The sequence below is a fragment of the Myodes glareolus genome, chromosome 5 (assembly GCF_982192425.1).
Source record: "Myodes glareolus chromosome 5, mMyoGla1.1, whole genome shotgun sequence".
NCBI classification, from domain to species: domain Eukaryota; kingdom Metazoa; phylum Chordata; class Mammalia; order Rodentia; family Cricetidae; genus Myodes; species Myodes glareolus.
In genome coordinates this window covers 46867730-46884117 of record NC_142030.1, presented here as the reverse complement: position 1 = coordinate 46884117, position 16388 = coordinate 46867730, and the positions used below count along the sequence as shown (strand labels likewise).

At 34.6% G+C, this 16388-nt stretch overlaps 1 protein-coding gene across 1 annotated transcript in view; it reads left to right on the top strand.

The window, feature by feature from the left end:
- The window catches only part of Top2b (DNA topoisomerase II beta), a 61590-nt gene that overhangs the window by 36439 nt on the left and 8763 nt on the right, over window positions 1-16388 (top strand). The window contains exons 19-30 of the mRNA XM_048420959.3: window positions 499-620; window positions 821-969; window positions 1484-1715; window positions 3518-3652; window positions 4755-4955; window positions 5576-5771; window positions 5911-6002; window positions 8876-9031; window positions 9207-9290; window positions 12293-12487; window positions 14284-14428; window positions 14652-14813. Of these exons, the coding sequence (XP_048276916.3) occupies window positions 499-620; window positions 821-969; window positions 1484-1715; window positions 3518-3652; window positions 4755-4955; window positions 5576-5771; window positions 5911-6002; window positions 8876-9031; window positions 9207-9290; window positions 12293-12487; window positions 14284-14428; window positions 14652-14813 (1869 nt within the window). The remainder of the gene's footprint in view (window positions 1-498; window positions 621-820; window positions 970-1483; window positions 1716-3517; window positions 3653-4754; window positions 4956-5575; window positions 5772-5910; window positions 6003-8875; window positions 9032-9206; window positions 9291-12292; window positions 12488-14283; window positions 14429-14651; window positions 14814-16388) is intronic.

The window sequence follows — 16388 nt, the reverse complement described above, 5'->3', positions numbered from 1 at the left end:
CCAGATTACCAAGATTCTAAAGACTTATGTTCTTAATTACTTCAGTAAACATTTGTAAGAGTTTTTCTGATGGTAGATGTGCTAATAGATATCATCAGTTTGTTTACTTGCTAATACTTAGGTAGCAGCTGGCACTGGGTCACATGAAATAGAGACTCATGCGGAAGAAGTATGATATTTCTGAAAAATTATTTAAGTCCAGAACTTGGTTCTCTTCTGGAATTGTAAATCTCTTTCTTTTTTCTCCCAAACCTATAATGTTGACACTAAAATAGTTGATATTATGAGGTATCTTATTTGTAACATATAAAAATGACAGAAAAGAATGGTTAACAAACTTTATGAAAGGTCAGAGACAATGTAGGTTTCATGTCCTACCAGAGGTTACTCATGAAGGTGATCTGGGGAAAGATTTTGAGATTGAGATTCATGCAGTGACAATATTTTAAAAATATTTAAAAAGTATTTTTAAAGGATGGTTGCTCTTTTTAAAAATAGGCTTCAAACCAGGCCAACGAAAAGTTTTGTTTACCTGTTTCAAGAGGAATGATAAACGTGAAGTAAAAGTTGCCCAGCTGGCTGGATCTGTCGCTGAAATGTCTGCTTATCATCATGGAGAAGTAAGCATTGAGAGTGGAGTCAACTGAGAACAGTGATTATTGGCATACTAAATGATAATTATTCATAAAAGAGTATGTTTTTTTAATGAGGTCTTTGAAAATATAATAAAATTGAAAGTTTAGATTTTAATACAAATTAAGGCATAGTTCCAAAGAACTTAGGCTATTAATCATAAATTCTGTCTTTTTCCATTCTGTAGCAAGCATTGATGATGACTATTGTGAATTTGGCTCAGAATTTTGTGGGCAGTAACAACATTAACTTGCTTCAGCCCATTGGTCAGTTTGGAACTCGACTTCATGGTGGCAAAGATGCTGCAAGCCCTCGTTATATTTTCACAATGTTAAGGTAAATAGTTTGCTAACTTACTGACATAATGTTTAATTTGAAATTTGTTGTATCAAGTAAAACTTCAGTAGAATTAAAGCAGTGGGGAGAAGATTATTTACTTACTTTTCTCAGGACGAGTACTTTAAATTATTTGGTACAAGTCTTTTGACCTTAATTTTTATGCATTCTTGGTAAAAATCAGTCCTAAAAATATATATACTTTTTTTCCTGCACTTAATTTTATTCTTTACACCAAAAATTGGTTAAATATTTTTTCATAATAATTGGAACTTCTTACAAAGTTATTTACCAATATTAAAGAATTTAAGAAAGTAAGTAAGTAAAAAACGACTCTTTTATACTGAATTATGTTTGGGAAAAATATGCCTTTTGTACTAATGTTAGGTGAATTTTATTATAACGTAGTAAAAAACTATTAAAAATGTATTCTTTTCAGAGGGTTTTCTTAAAATGTCAAATTCTTATGAAGTTTCATTTCTTGGAGCAATATTGTCCTATTTCCTTTTGTTAGCTCTCTGGCAAGACTGCTTTTTCCGGCCGTGGATGATAACTTACTTAAGTTCCTTTATGATGATAATCAGCGTGTGGAGCCCGAGTGGTACATCCCCATAATCCCTATGGTTTTGATTAATGGTGCTGAGGGCATTGGGACTGGATGGGCTTGTAAACTGCCCAACTATGATGCTAGAGAAATTGTGAACAACGTCAGACGGATGCTAGAAGGTTTGGACCCTCATCCCATGGTAAGTTTTTATGGCCTGTGTTGTTTACTTAAATAATAATGGATAAAGGAAAACTTTTAGAAAATAATGGAATCTTTTCATTTTAGAGCCATTGTAGACAGGATCCTGTTAGGATATAAATTTATATTTTCTTACATGAAAAATAAGTGAATGAGCGTGAAGATAAGTTTTATGGAGAGAAACTATTTATTTGAAAATTTAAAATACCTTGTACTTCAGGCTTCAAAATCTCTAAACTGTTCAGAGAATGGTTTCTTGTTATGCTTGTATGTAGCTTTGTTTTTGTCCTTAAAGTATTAAGCCATGAACATTGTCCTTATAATGACATATACATCATACACACACAGGTATATTGCAGAAGAGGGCACTGAGTTCTTTCCTCTGTCACTCTTACTGCTTTGAGACCAGGTGTCTCACTGAACTGGAAGTTGGTCATTTTAGCTAGGCTGGCTAACCAGTGAGCTCCTGGTATTTACCTGTTTCTGTGCTGGGGTTACTGGTATATGCAGCCATGCCTTGCTTTTTGTGTGGATACTGGGGATGTGAACTTAGGTTCTATATGCATCTACAGCGAATATTCTTACTTACTATGATCCCAAGCTCCAAATTACTTTCTATGATAGTATTTTATTTAAACTGTTGTAGATGGATTCAAGGATGATGAACTAGTGTATTCTATCAGTACATGCCTTCTCTGCCTATATCATGGCTCTGAGCTAAGAGGTGAGTTTAAGAGTTAGGGTCTTTGTTTTCTAAAGTTAATGACTTGTCAGGAAAAGATATTAGGGCTTGAAATTTATAGTAATCAAAGATATTCAATATGCACAAAATATCTCCTGCTGTATGTTAGACTTTTTAGTGACAGTATCAGGTATGGATGACCTCTTCTAATGGTGATTTGGTTGAGGGTGAGTAAATTATATTGGTGAATTAAATGGGGAGCTGAGTGTGTGTCAGAGCTAGTAGATAGTTCCTTTTCTGTTGTTGCCACAATGAAATACCTAAGACAGGCTACTTTTTTTTTTTTGAGGGAAAGGGGCTTATTTTACTTTATAATTCTGGAGTTTCAGGGCCTAGAGGCTTCATCTAGTGATGACTTTCATGTTGGCAGAGCCCTCTAGCAATACAAAGCCTTATATGATGAGAAATGTGTGTGTGTGTGTGTGTGTGTGTGTGTGTACACATACAACTGTCTTTCTGACCTCTCTGCTTGAATAGTTATTCAGATTCAGTAGTACTAGGATTCATTCATGGGATTCCACCTTAATGACCTTGCCTAATCCTAACCATTTCTTCAAAGCCTTACGTTTAAAAACCACAATTAGATTTCTTACAATGATAATTATATTTTCACATGAAACCTTGGGAGAATAGATAGAATAAATTTTCAAAATCTTCAAGCAGAGCATAGGAGAAAAGTAGTTCTGCAGAGAAAAATCATTAGATAAAAAGTATAAAGTTCAGTTGGATCCAAACTACAAGCCATTCAATGTGAAGCAAAGGGCATTTAATTGAAAGGATATTAAGCTAATGATAGAAGGAATTCGGGCAAAAGACTGAAAAAGAGCACTGCTCTAGGAAGATTGTGAATGCTGGGAAGATGAGGTGGTGTTCAGACTGTGTTAGCAGAAGCTACGAGTTCCGTATCAAGGAACTTAGTGAGCACCAAGTGAGGATGGGAAGCTTAGTTTCAGTCACGGTGCCCTGCCATGTAAGTAGACCATGTGCTAAGGCTTCTTACAGGTGGTGCTGGCACTCAAGAACAAAAGTCAAACTTTTAAATTATTTCTGTCTCCCTGCAGCTTCCAAACTATAAAAACTTTAAAGGCACCATCCAGGAACTTGGTCAGAACCAGTATGCTGTAAGTGGTGAGATATTTGTGGTGGATAGAAACACAGTAGAGATTACAGAACTTCCTGTTAGAACTTGGACCCAGGTCAGTATAACCATGTGAGAAGGGCATTGCTTTATTCTTTGTGACACAAATAACCCACCTCATTGTTTGTTCTGTGTCTGCTTAGTATTTGATTTGGCACTTAATTTTTACCTTTGTGTTTGAATTTTGTGTTTTGAATTTTCAAGTTTTTAAGTATATATAAAAAAATAGTATGTCTTACATTAGGTCAGCAGTTCTCAATCTGTGGGTCGTGTGACTCCTTTTGATGGTCAAACTACCCTTTCACTGAGGTTGCTTAAGACCATTGGAAAACACAGATATTTATGTTACAATTCATAACTGTAGGAAGATTACAGTTATAAAGTAGCAGCAAAGTAATTTTATGGTTGGGGAAGCCATCACAATGTGAGGAACTATATTAAAGGGTTGCAGCATTAGGGAGGTTGAGAACCACTGACTTTGGTGGTGCTTGCTTTCTTTCATTCATTTTTTAAAAAGAGATTGTGTGTTTGTGTTTATTTTAAAACAAAAAAACATGGAATGAGAAGTATTGTGGGCCTGTATAAATATGCTCAGTAAATTCAGATCAGTATCAGTTGCTTTAAATCTAAGTGGGTTGTATGCCACTCTGCTAGGCCTAGCAACTGTCACCCACTTATACCCATAGACTTTATGGGGTCTTTGGGGTTTACATGGACCAGAACCAGAACCAAGGCATGTGCTATCACTCCTTTTTTTTTATTCAATATCTTAATTTTTAAAAATTATGTGTGTGTATATTTGTGCATTATGCACATGGGTACTCATGAAAACCAGAGGAGACCATTGGATCTCTTGAAGCTAGATTATAGGTGGTTGTGAGCTGCTTAACGTGGGTGCTAAGTACCAAAGTCAGGTCTTTTCAAAGAATGTTATATGATAAGCCATCTTGACAGCCCTTCAGATAGATTTTGAGTTTATCTTCTCTCCTCAGCTCCATGCAATCCTCACATGTCACCTTTGCAGTGATGAGCAGAAACAGCAAGGACATCAGTATCCTCTTTGCCTCCATTGGAATTGAGGATTTTTAAAAGATTACATGGTTAATGAGAACATGATAGTGTGTTGTAAAAATATTATTGTCTTTTAAAATGTTTTGTAGGTGTACAAGGAGCAGGTCCTGGAACCTATGCTTAATGGAACAGATAAAACACCAGCTCTAATTTCTGATTACAAAGAATATCATACTGATACAACTGTGAAATTTGTGGTAAAAATGACGGAAGAGAAACTTGCACAAGCAGAAGCTGCTGGACTCCATAAAGTTTTTAAACTTCAGACTACTCTGACTTGTAATTCCATGGTACTATATTAGTTAATTTTTCTTTTTTTTTTGAGGTTGGATATTTATTTAGTAGTTATGGAAGGGAAGGGAGAAGGGGAGAAGAACAGAGAGGCAGAGAGAGAGAGAGAGAGAGAGAGAGAGAGAGAGAGAGAGAGAGAGAGAGAGACCGAAGCTGCCTCTCTGAGAGGGAGCTGGAAAAGAGAGCTAGTTAATCTTTCTTAAATGGCCACACCTTGGATTCTCATAATAAGAGTGATAGCTATAAGCTTGGATGCTTAAGAATGCAGGGCTTAATTTTGTTCCTCTGCATGCTGGGTACAAAGCTTAGGTCTTCCTCAAGTGCTTTTACCCACTGAACCATCACTCCAGCCCACTCCGAAACCTTTTAATAAATAGTTTATCTATCAAAATTATTATGATTTTAAACTCTGCCATAGTTTTGATAATTGTTTTTATTAAATTCTTGCCATTAAAGGAATATTTCATAGAAATGTTCTTAATCTTGGTTTGTTTTAATGGGATTCACAGGTGGTTTATATTCATATTAGACTTATTTTAAGTAATATAAATATTATATAAATTAAAATACCAGTACAAATTTATTGAATTTAAAGGAAAAAACTTTGTATTTTGCATAGGTACTCTTTGATCATATGGGATGTCTGAAGAAGTATGAAACTGTGCAAGACATTCTGAAGGAATTCTTTGATTTACGATTAAGTTATTATGGTTTACGGAAGGAATGGCTTGTAGGAATGTTGGGAGCAGAATCTACAAAGCTTAATAATCAAGCCCGTTTCATTTTAGAGAAGATACAAGGGAAAATTACTATTGGTAAGGCATAGCCTTTAAAGATTTAAACATTAGTTAAAATGGAAAAAAAGTCTTTGTTAAGACATTTTTATCAGTAGAATATAAGCAAATACAAATTGATCTCTTTTCTTGATCCTAATTTTATTTTTCCCTCACATAGAGAATAGGTCAAAGAAAGATTTGATTCAAATGTTAGTCCAGAGAGGTTATGAATCTGACCCAGTGAGAGCGTGGAAAGAAGCACAAGAAAAGGTAATCACTTGCAGAAAAAGATGCTCAGAGAAGCTCTGAAAAGCAACTTCCAAAACAAACAAAATCCCCAACCCCAAAAGTTTGAATTTAGAAGTGATAAAGGTGCTGAGTTGGCTGTTTGGGGAACAGAAAGCTTCTGCTTACCCGCAGAGCAGACAGTCTAGGGCTTCACAGTGATCCCCACTACAAAACAGTGTCTCCACCAGGGCTGTAGAGCTGACTCCATGGTTGAGAAAGTAGCACAGTCTCCTTGATCTTTTCTTTAAGTCTGACATTAAGAGGTTAATTTGTCGTGGTGGTTTCCATGAGGTACATGTGAACTATTTGAGAGCCAGACTGGTAGCCCTCAAAATCATTCTTTTGTCCAGTCTGTGATGATGCTGTGGCATCTGATCACCACTTCCTAGTCTAGTTGTGGTTGGGGCTGGGAAAATGAGAGACAAATGTTCTTTGACACCATTGACACCGAACATGTGCTCTGCCTGTGTTTAGATTTTTGGTCTGAAATTTAAACTGTATTTAAGTTGTCTATTTCAGATAATAAAGTAACATTAATTCAATGAAATATTGAAACCTTAAGAGCCCCTCAAGAATTAGGGTCTTAATATTGTGATAATAAAAAGGCAATTTTAAAAGGCAGAACAACATTGTGATTAAAAACAGAAATGTAGAAAAGTTAAAAACAATGTGATGATTAATATTTTTAGATACTAAAATAGATTTGAATATATAAGATGGAGATGTTAGCATTGTTTAAAATAAACTGTGTGATATATTGTGAACTGGTATGTTAATTTTTCTTGCACTGTAGAGTTCTCAATCATAATTTTTTTTGTATTTTTCATCAAACTATATTGAAATACTATTTTTGTGTACATTAAGCTCTTTTCAATTTTGAAGTAAATATGTTAAAGTGAGTAAATTAGAACAAATTATGTGGTATCAAGATAATAGACTTATATACCATTTGAATAAAGGTAGGACAGGACAAGAGGGCAGTTAGAGATATGATGAAAGAAGCATTTTCTTTCATCTTGTTATGATTTATTGTACTGCTGAACTCCAGTTATGCTTTATATCCAGTTTGAACTTCTGTGTCTGTGTGGTTTAAACTCTATTTTTGAAAGTCACCCAATAAGCTAGTGAATTCAGTGCTCACTCAGTTCTTAAGTATAAGGATGGCTTGGTTTTGGGAAGCCCTTCTGGTGGAAGCAGAATTCATGGGTAACAGCCAGCTTGCGTTATCACTATGAACACTTTTGCACCATTGTTGCTAAGTGTACACTTAAGGGGAGTAAAGAGTTCAGGTACCAAAAGGAGAGGCTCTAGAGTGTTGGGGAAGAAAGAGAATCATAAAACAGCTATAGATTATTTCTTAAACAGTGAATTTTATCATTAAACATGGAAAAGTTCACTTTTTATCTATTTCTAGAAGTGCCCTTCTTGTTAATAGTGAAATAACACATCCTTAGCACATTAATAGTGCTTCTGGTTTCATGAAACCACACCAAATGGACTTCTGAAATAGGAGGGTCTTTTTTTTTCTTTTCTTTTCTTTCTTGTTTTTTTTATTTTCTATGAGACGGGGTTTCTCTGTAGCTTTGGAACCTGTCCTGGAACTCACTCTGTAGACCAGGCTGGCCTCAAACTCACAGAGATCCGCCTGCCCTGCTGAGATTAAAGGCATGCACCACCACTGCTTGGCTGAAGTAGGAGTTTTAAGTAGAGTTGTTTTGTGCTCTTATCCTGCCTCAGTGGGCTGCTGCTAGCCCAGCAGCTCCATAGCTCCTGCTGGTCTCCCAGCAGCTCCATAGTTCCACGGAAGCAGTTTCTGGAAGATTTGTTTTTTCTTCCCCCGAGACAGGGTTTCTCTGTGTAGCTTTGGAACCTGTCCTGGAACTTGCCTTGAGGAACTTTTTAAAACTGTAGAACAGTCTACAATTCATTATCTAGGACTTACTGATCATCTATCAATCTCTAATTGAGTTTGTAGTTTTATTTGTGTCATGAAACATCTTGATTTGCATTTTTAATTTTTATCATTAATTTCCTAAGTGCATTCAGACTTAACTTTGTAGGGATACATTATTTTATTTCAACATTTTTAAATTGTAGAGCTAATTTGTTTTTAAACATTTAGCTTGTTAGAATATTCTTGTCATTTTTAATTACTTGAGTTTCTTAAACAACTTTAATTCAATTTTATTTAATGTCTTTGTTTTTAAGGCTTTGAAGGCTTAAAAATTGCTTTTTATTAAATTCATTGTAATTTGAAACATAGTATTAGCATAAGAGGCTTCTTTAAATTTCAGTTAATATGAGTAAAATTTCTCCACCATAAATCATCAACTTAGTCTTCAATTAACTTATTTTCTGAGTTTTCATTTGAATAGTCCCTATGGCAATAGGGCATCTTTATTATAATTCATCCTTAGTGAGTAAATGTAGCCTATTATATTCACTTTTTACAACTATTAAAACATTTTTATAAGTGATTTATTAGCAATTTCATGTTCATTTACTGACCAGTATAAAAGTCTGACAAAACATTTTACTTAATAATTTTAAGATACAGTGTCTTTTCATTTTGGGACTTAGGAAAGCAATTAACTTCTCATCAAATTTCTGAGTAAATAGGGATAAAATATACTATTCCTTCTGAAGATTTTATTGTATATTTTAAGAAAATCTTAAACTTTTTTTAAACATAGGAAATAGGGTTTATAGGCAGCCTTGATGGTAATCTTAAATAACTCCTACCACCCTGAAGGTGTAACACTAACAGTGTACCATTTAAGCCCAATATTCAATGAAATTAAATGCTGACTTGATATTATAATAGACTTTAACATAAAGTTTGTTATTTTTTACAGGCAGCTGAAGAGGAAGACACTCAAAACCAACATGATGACAGTTCCTCTGACTCAGGAACTCCTTCAGGCCCTGACTTTAATTATATTTTAAATATGTCTCTGTGGTCTCTTACTAAAGAGAAAGTTGAAGAACTCATTAAGCAGAGAGATACAAAAGTATGAACTTTTGTGGGTTAAATAATTTGGAACTATTTCAGTATTATCAATATCTTTGATTTTATTTTTCCAAAACTAAGTATTTTGATTTATCCTTTACAAAATTAAAAACTATTAAATGTTAAACTGTACCACTTTCTTTTTTTCCTTTCTTTCTTCCTTTATTTAATTGCAGGGGCGAGAAGTTAATGATCTCAAAAGGAAATCTCCTTCAGACCTTTGGAAAGAAGATTTAGCAGCATTTGTTGAAGAACTGGATGTATGTTGAATCTCAATTAAGTATATATTCCTGGCTGGGAATAGGGCGTGCATTGACCTAGCTCAATGGGAGTGCATTGGTCTAGAATGTGCAAGGTTTAAGTCCAATCCCCAGTCCTGCTAAATGAATAAATAATTTTTAAAATTAATAAAATACATTTGGGAAAATAATGTTTATGAGATAACAATGAAAATTCTTTTTAATTTTAATTATCTCAGAATTTTTCTTTATACTAGTGTATTTATATTTAAGATCAAGCTAGCTTTACTTCTATGAAGTTATGAGGAAAAGTTGTTTCTAGCATGGGTGAATGTGAGTGCAAAGGAGTTCAGTTTAGAATCAATTAAATTCTATTGCTTTCTGTTGATTTAATTCTCTTACCTGATTTCTGACTGTGCTAATTGATTTGATTTGGCATTTTCCTGAAAAGAGGTAAGGCCAATATATAGTTATGATTGAATATGGGTATTTCAACTTCCTTTAGTTTATAAGAAATTTCAGTGTTTTTATGTTAGTGGAGTTCTAATTTAAAAAGTGAAAGAGAAAAGTTTTAAAATGTAAACCTTTCTAAAATTGTTCCTTAAAGTGCTAGAATTAAATTAATAACAGCAAAGTGAACATCTGATTTTGGTTAGCAAAGGTAAAAATCCTGATGGACTTTTTGAAGCTCTTTGGTGCTGTTGTTCCAGGTTCCTTCTGTGATCTTTTAAGTACCATAGTATGCATTGATTTAATTCATTAATTAAATTTTTTTGTTTGTTTTTTGAAGACAGGGTTTCTCAGTAGCTGTGGAACCTGTCCTGGAACTCACTTTGTAGAACAAACTGGCCTCGAACTCACAAAAATCTGCTTGCCTCTGCCTCCCGAGTGCTGGGATTAACTGTCCGGGTAGATTTTTCTTTTTTAAATAGAGGCATATTTTCTTTCTGTACTTTGTATGTTTAAAAAAAGCAATAACAAACAAACTAATGTTGTGTTGAGCTCTGCTCAGTGCCATGGCACTTGGGCTAGCATGAGTGAGACCCTAGCTAGGTTCCATCACATCACCATCACCGCACATACAAAAAATTACCTTCCATAGAAATGAACAAACATACATTGAAAAGAAAACTATTGTGTCTGATTACTATCATTGCAATTCTGATACTGCTTTCAGTTTGATTGCTGACTGAAAGAGGGAAAGACATCTATTTGGTGCTTACTTTATAGTGTTGATTCTCGAACTAAAATTTACCATTCAAAGCAGTTTCAGACCCCCAAGTGCTGCTGTTTTGTTTTTTATTATTTGATAATTAACAATATTTAAATAAATTAAATTCTAGATATGGGAACTTGGAGAGATGGCTCAGCAATTACGAAAGAGTACTTGCTGCACTTGCAGAGGATCTCACTTCAGTTCTTTTGACTCATGTTAGACAGTTCTCAGATACCCCGCTGGACACTGCAGGCTTCTATACACAGTGTGGTTCACACTCACACAGACACATACATATAAGTAAGAATAGATCTTGAAATTGTAGAAAAAGTTTTATTTTTCTTTTTAAATTTATTTATTTTATTTTATGTGTCTTCGTGTTTTGTCTCCATGTGTGTATATGTACCATATACATGCCTGGTTCCCATGGAATTCAGAAAAGGGTATCAGATCCCCAGGAACTGGAGTTATGAATGGTTATGAGGCACCTTATGGATGATAGGAATTGAACGTGGGTTCTCTGCAAGAACTACACATGTTCTCAACCATTGAGCATCTCTCAGCCCCAAGATACAGGGTTTTTTTTTTTTTTTTTGAGAACTAAGAATATTTAGACTTAAATTTCATGACTGCATTCTTTAAAGTCTGTGATACCATCAATTGAACGTACCCTTGTGTGCTGACACTGCATTTACATGTAATTCTCAAATGAAAGAAGTCATCCTTATAAGGATTCAAGGCCTTAAGAAGTGGAAGGGCTTGCTTAGAGAGGAGTCCTATAGGTGTGTTTAAAAACAGTTATTCATCTCAGCCAAGCCTTTTTCATCGTCTCTAAAATAGATGTGATGGGAGTTTATAAAGCCTGCCACATCGTAGTTGCCCTGCCAATTATCTGTTGCATATTAAGAATATACAACTAGTAAGTAGAAGTCTCAACATTGGATTCTAATATGTTTGATTTCAAAACCTATCATATCTATAAACTTTTATTTAAAGAAATCTATATAAATGTCATTCAAGAGATGTCACTCTCCTTTGCATCTTTCCAAACCTGTTAATTATTAGAAAGAATAGTTTTATAGAATTTAGAGTCTGTCACATTAATTGTGGTTATATATTCATTTATTTTGATAACAAATCTCGTAAGTTCAATTTTATGGTTTTTTTTCTTACTTTCCTATTTAATTAGATCATTATTATGATTAAAGCAATTGAAAAGAATAGCTTCATACTATAAATTTGTTTTTTAGATTAATTTATTTTTACTTTACTGTGGATCTGAGTGTTTCTTCCTGCATGTATGCCTGTGTACCATGTGTGTGTTTGGTGTCTGAAGAGGTCATTAAAGGGGATGGAATCCCCTCAAACTGGAGGTAAAGGTGGGTGTGAGCCACTGTGTGAGTGCTGAGAACTGAACCAGGTCCTCTACAAGAGCAATAAATGCTCTTAATAGCTGAGCCATATCTCCAGCCCAGCTTCATACTCTTTAACAGAACTGCCTGTGTTTGCTATTTCTGATGGTGCCAGGTCAGCAGTGCTCTTGGGTTATAAAGGATCATTTAGGTCACTAGTTACTGTTACCATATTGTATTAAGTAAGAGTAAGAACCTATATATCTGAATTGGGATTGAAACTCAGGTCTTCTGACTTAAAAGTTTTTCTTCTTTTCCCATTATTTCATTTCAGATTAGATTAGCTAAAAAGAAAGCTTTCTTTCTTAATGGTGAATAATTTATTTCAGCTTCTTATGCAATAGTGGTTGTTTTTTGTGAAGAGCTGTTTATGTATCCTCCCTTCCCTATTTCAGAAAGTGGAAGCACAAGAGCGAGAAGATATTCTGGCAGGAATGTCTGGAAAAGCAATAAAAGGTAAAGTTGGCAAACCTAAGGTAAAGAAACTTCAGCTGGAGGAGACGATGCCCTCACCTTATGGGAGAAGAATTGTTCCTGAAATTACTGCTATGAAGGCAGATGCCAGCAGAAAATTGCTGAAGAAGAAGAAGGTATCATATATTCCTGTGTCAGCTCATTGGAGACTCTAAGCTTAATCATGCTTTATGATTTGTAATGTATTTTGATGTGATAGGAAATATTCTTTCTATGAGAGAAGTTGAGTTGTGGAAGAAGAGTCTATTGGTCAACGTTCATACATATATGTAGAGCCTCTTATTTCATTCCGTTTTGTTCCCACTCACTCATTCCCTCTGTTTGGCTTCAAACTTATGGGCTTTATATATCTTCTGCCTCAATTTCCTAAGTAGATTGGGACTTCAGGGACCTGGCCTAAATTTAGTTTTTAGAATGAGAAAGAAACACTCTATTGAATATCTTACTAAATTAAAGTCTTAACAAAAATCACACAAAAACTATCAACTTTATAAGTTTCAGTTCTAGATCATGACTAATTAAGGGAGTATTAAGCAGAAAATAAGGTTTGTTTTTCAAAATAACTTATCACCTCCTATAATCTTGTTTTTTGTTAAACACTTTTTAGCAAACCTTGCATTGTTGTCAATGACAGTTACTATCAAGAACTTAATAAATAAATAAATAAATAAATATAAAATTTACCCTCCCTTAAGCAGGATTGGCCAGAAGTAGCCAGGTGTAAAGACTGGAATGAATGTTTAGAGCCAAGAAAACAGGATGTATGATGGTTTTATAGAGGCCAAAGATCTAGACCAGGTCTTTTTATGGCCTAAGGAATACATGTGCAGATACATCCAGTACATGACTGAGAATTCAGCATCTTTGTCATTAGGGAAATGAGCCTAAGTTGGAGTTTTAGGTCAGAGAATTTTTAAATTTTTTTACTTTTATGTGCACAGCTAAGATTTGAAGCAATTTAAAACATAGGAGCTTTTTAGCTCTAGAGCAGGCTGAGGACTGAGGAGGTGTACATAGCCTTCCTCTAGCCTGTGTCTTCACCGCACTTGACTTTCACCTTAACTCAGTGACTTCTGTCCTTTTCTGTTGGTGTCTGTTGGGTTCATTTCTTATCATTGTCACGTCAGTAACCTCATCCCTGTCTACCCTAAACATTGTCCACTTAAAGCAATAACTCTTAATCTCTCTGTCTTGGCTGTAATGTCCCAGGATTCTGTGCTCATGTAGTCATCAGAGTGAGCAACGCCCCTGAACTTAGCATGGCTGAAATAAGCTCATTACCTCCAAAGTCCTGCTTTGTTTCTCATCTTTTTCTACTTTTCTACTTACTTGGGAAACTTAGTGATTCTTCTAGAAGTCAGTCAGAAAGACTCCTCTGGGATGCTTCCTCTGGTCCCTGTTAAGCAGAGTTGTTTACATTCCCTTGAGCCATTGCTGTCATTCACTCTATTTTGACTTGTGTTGCACTAGCATTGTACATGCCTTCCAATTCCTCTGTCCTTACCAATAATTTTGGATTAGAGGCAGCCTTATAGTGCCTTACAAAATATGTCTGGTGCTTATTTTCTTTCAGTAATTTGAAAATATTTTTCTAGTCTGTAGGAACCTCAAGTATAGGCACTGATTCTATGGTAACGTTTGGAGTACTTAACTATTGGTTTCATAGTGCCTTTGACAACCAAGAGCCTACCTTTGTGCTTATGATTTTCCTAAGTGGCTATTGTCTCACTGAGTATATCAGAATGTTAGGGTTATAAGCAGTGTCATTTGAAATAGATAAGTGGAATAAAGGAAAACATGTCACAAGTGAAACATGTTAAAAACTTACCTAGTATGAAGTTGTTTAAGTGAAACTTTAAAGTAGGCATTGCTAGTTTACTCATGATTGGATCTTGCTTGTTTGAACACATAGGGTGATCCTGATACCACAACAGTGAAAACAGAATTTGATGAAGAATTTAGTGGAACACCAGTAGAAGGTACAGGAGAAGAGACACTGACCCCATCAGCTCCTGTAAATAAAGGTCCCAAACCCAAAAGGGAGAAAAAGGAACCTGGTAAGGCATTGGAATGCTTTTGTGAATGTTTTGTGTAAGAAATAAAAGGACTATGGGGTTTTCCTGTAGTTTGTTGATTTTGATTAACTGATTGATTTTTAATAGTTCAAGTAATACATTTTGTTTTCATATACATCTATTTTATAATGAGCCTTTTATAGAAAAGCTTTGCTAGAACTTTGAGTAAGTGTTTATATGCATATTACCATTGTCTTGCTTTTAGGTACCAGGGTTAGAAAAACACCCACATCATCTGGTAAACCGAATGCAAAGAAAGTGAAGAAGCGAAACCCTTGGTCAGATGATGAGTCCAAGTCAGAGAGTGACTTGGAAGAAACAGAACCTGTGGTTATTCCAAGAGATTCTTTGCTTAGGAGAGCAGCTGGTATTGTGATACATTTTATATTTATTTTATTGTATATTATCATTGATCTGTAAATTGGGTTCAATAGTATTAATCAGTGTCACTAAAGTATTAAATCACTCTGAAGAAAGACAAAGTGAATTATGGTTTTTTAAAAGTTCTATTTTACATATATAAATGTTTTATTTACATGTATGTCTGCAGTGCATGTGTATCTGGTGCCTGCTAAGATCAGAAGAGTGCTAGATCCTCCGGAACTGGAGTTATGGATGGTTGTGAGCTTTCGTGTGAGTGCTGGGAACCAAACCTGGGTCTTCTTCAAGAACATCCAGTGTTCTTAATCACTGAGAAATCTCTCCAGTTCCAAAGCATGTTCTCTTATTGAATTTATTATTAAAGCTTAGTTAAGGTTCCTTCCCTCTATGACTTTAGGATATTTGTTTAAAAAAGCAAGCAAGCAAACAAACAAGAAACAAACCCCCCCAACTCAAACCCCAAAATTGAAGTATTGGCAGCTGTGATGGCTCTGTTGGAAGTACTCTGTATTTATATTCTACTATTTATATCTAAGAGTTCTCTTCTCTGTAACTGATTCTTGTACTCAGTTCTTTTAAATATAATGCTAAGATTGACTACAGCAGCTTGTCTTGCTGATGTATTACGGTTAAGCATATGATTTGATCTTCCCTGAATATTCATTCAGATTGGAAGTACTCAGATAATTAAAGCCTGATTAGTTTGTTATACTAATTTCCTTACATTTTCTTAAGTTTTAGTTCATTGAAATGAGTGTTACAACTTTATGGTTGTTTAACTCTGGCGTATATGTTTTTTATGCATGCCAGACCTTAAATTCTCTGATTCTCTCGTCAAGTGGATAAGTTACCTTTCTTAATGGGTATAGGTATAAGTAAATGATAGGGTGAATAACAAACATGACTGGATTAAGTTACATGAAAATTAATACTTCAAAATTGTGTTTAGGTTTTTCCATATATGGAAAGTGAAATATGAAACTGAGTGTACAAATAGTTTAAAAATTCTCCTCTGTAATGCATTCTAGAAATTAAAATAAAACTTATTGGCATTATGCCAGTATGCCCTTCTCTATAGTTGTTTCCTATCTTATCCATGTGAAAATTTACCTTTTTTTCTTTATCTTTTTTCTTCTTTTTTTATTGGTGGAGGGAATAACAGCATCTTGTGTAGCTAAGAGTAGCCTTAGAATTGCTATGTAGCTGAGGATGACCTTGATCTTCTCATCCTCCCAACTCTTCCTACCCAGTGCTAGAATTATAAACATGTACCTGCATGTCCAGTGTATGCATTACTGGGACTTGAATCCAGACCTTTTTATATACTAGGCAACACCTGCCAAGTGAGCTGGTCCTTAGGGTTGCTATTTTACAACAACCTAGAGGAAAATAAGCATTTTTACTTAGACAAACTAAAAGAAACAAACTAAAGATAAACATTTTTACTTAGACAAACTAAAAAAAAAACTAAAAATAAACATTTTTACTTAGACAAACTAAAAGAAAGCTTAGCATTTTTAAAAAGAATGTAAATTTTGTCATTTTTAATTAAAGAAATGGG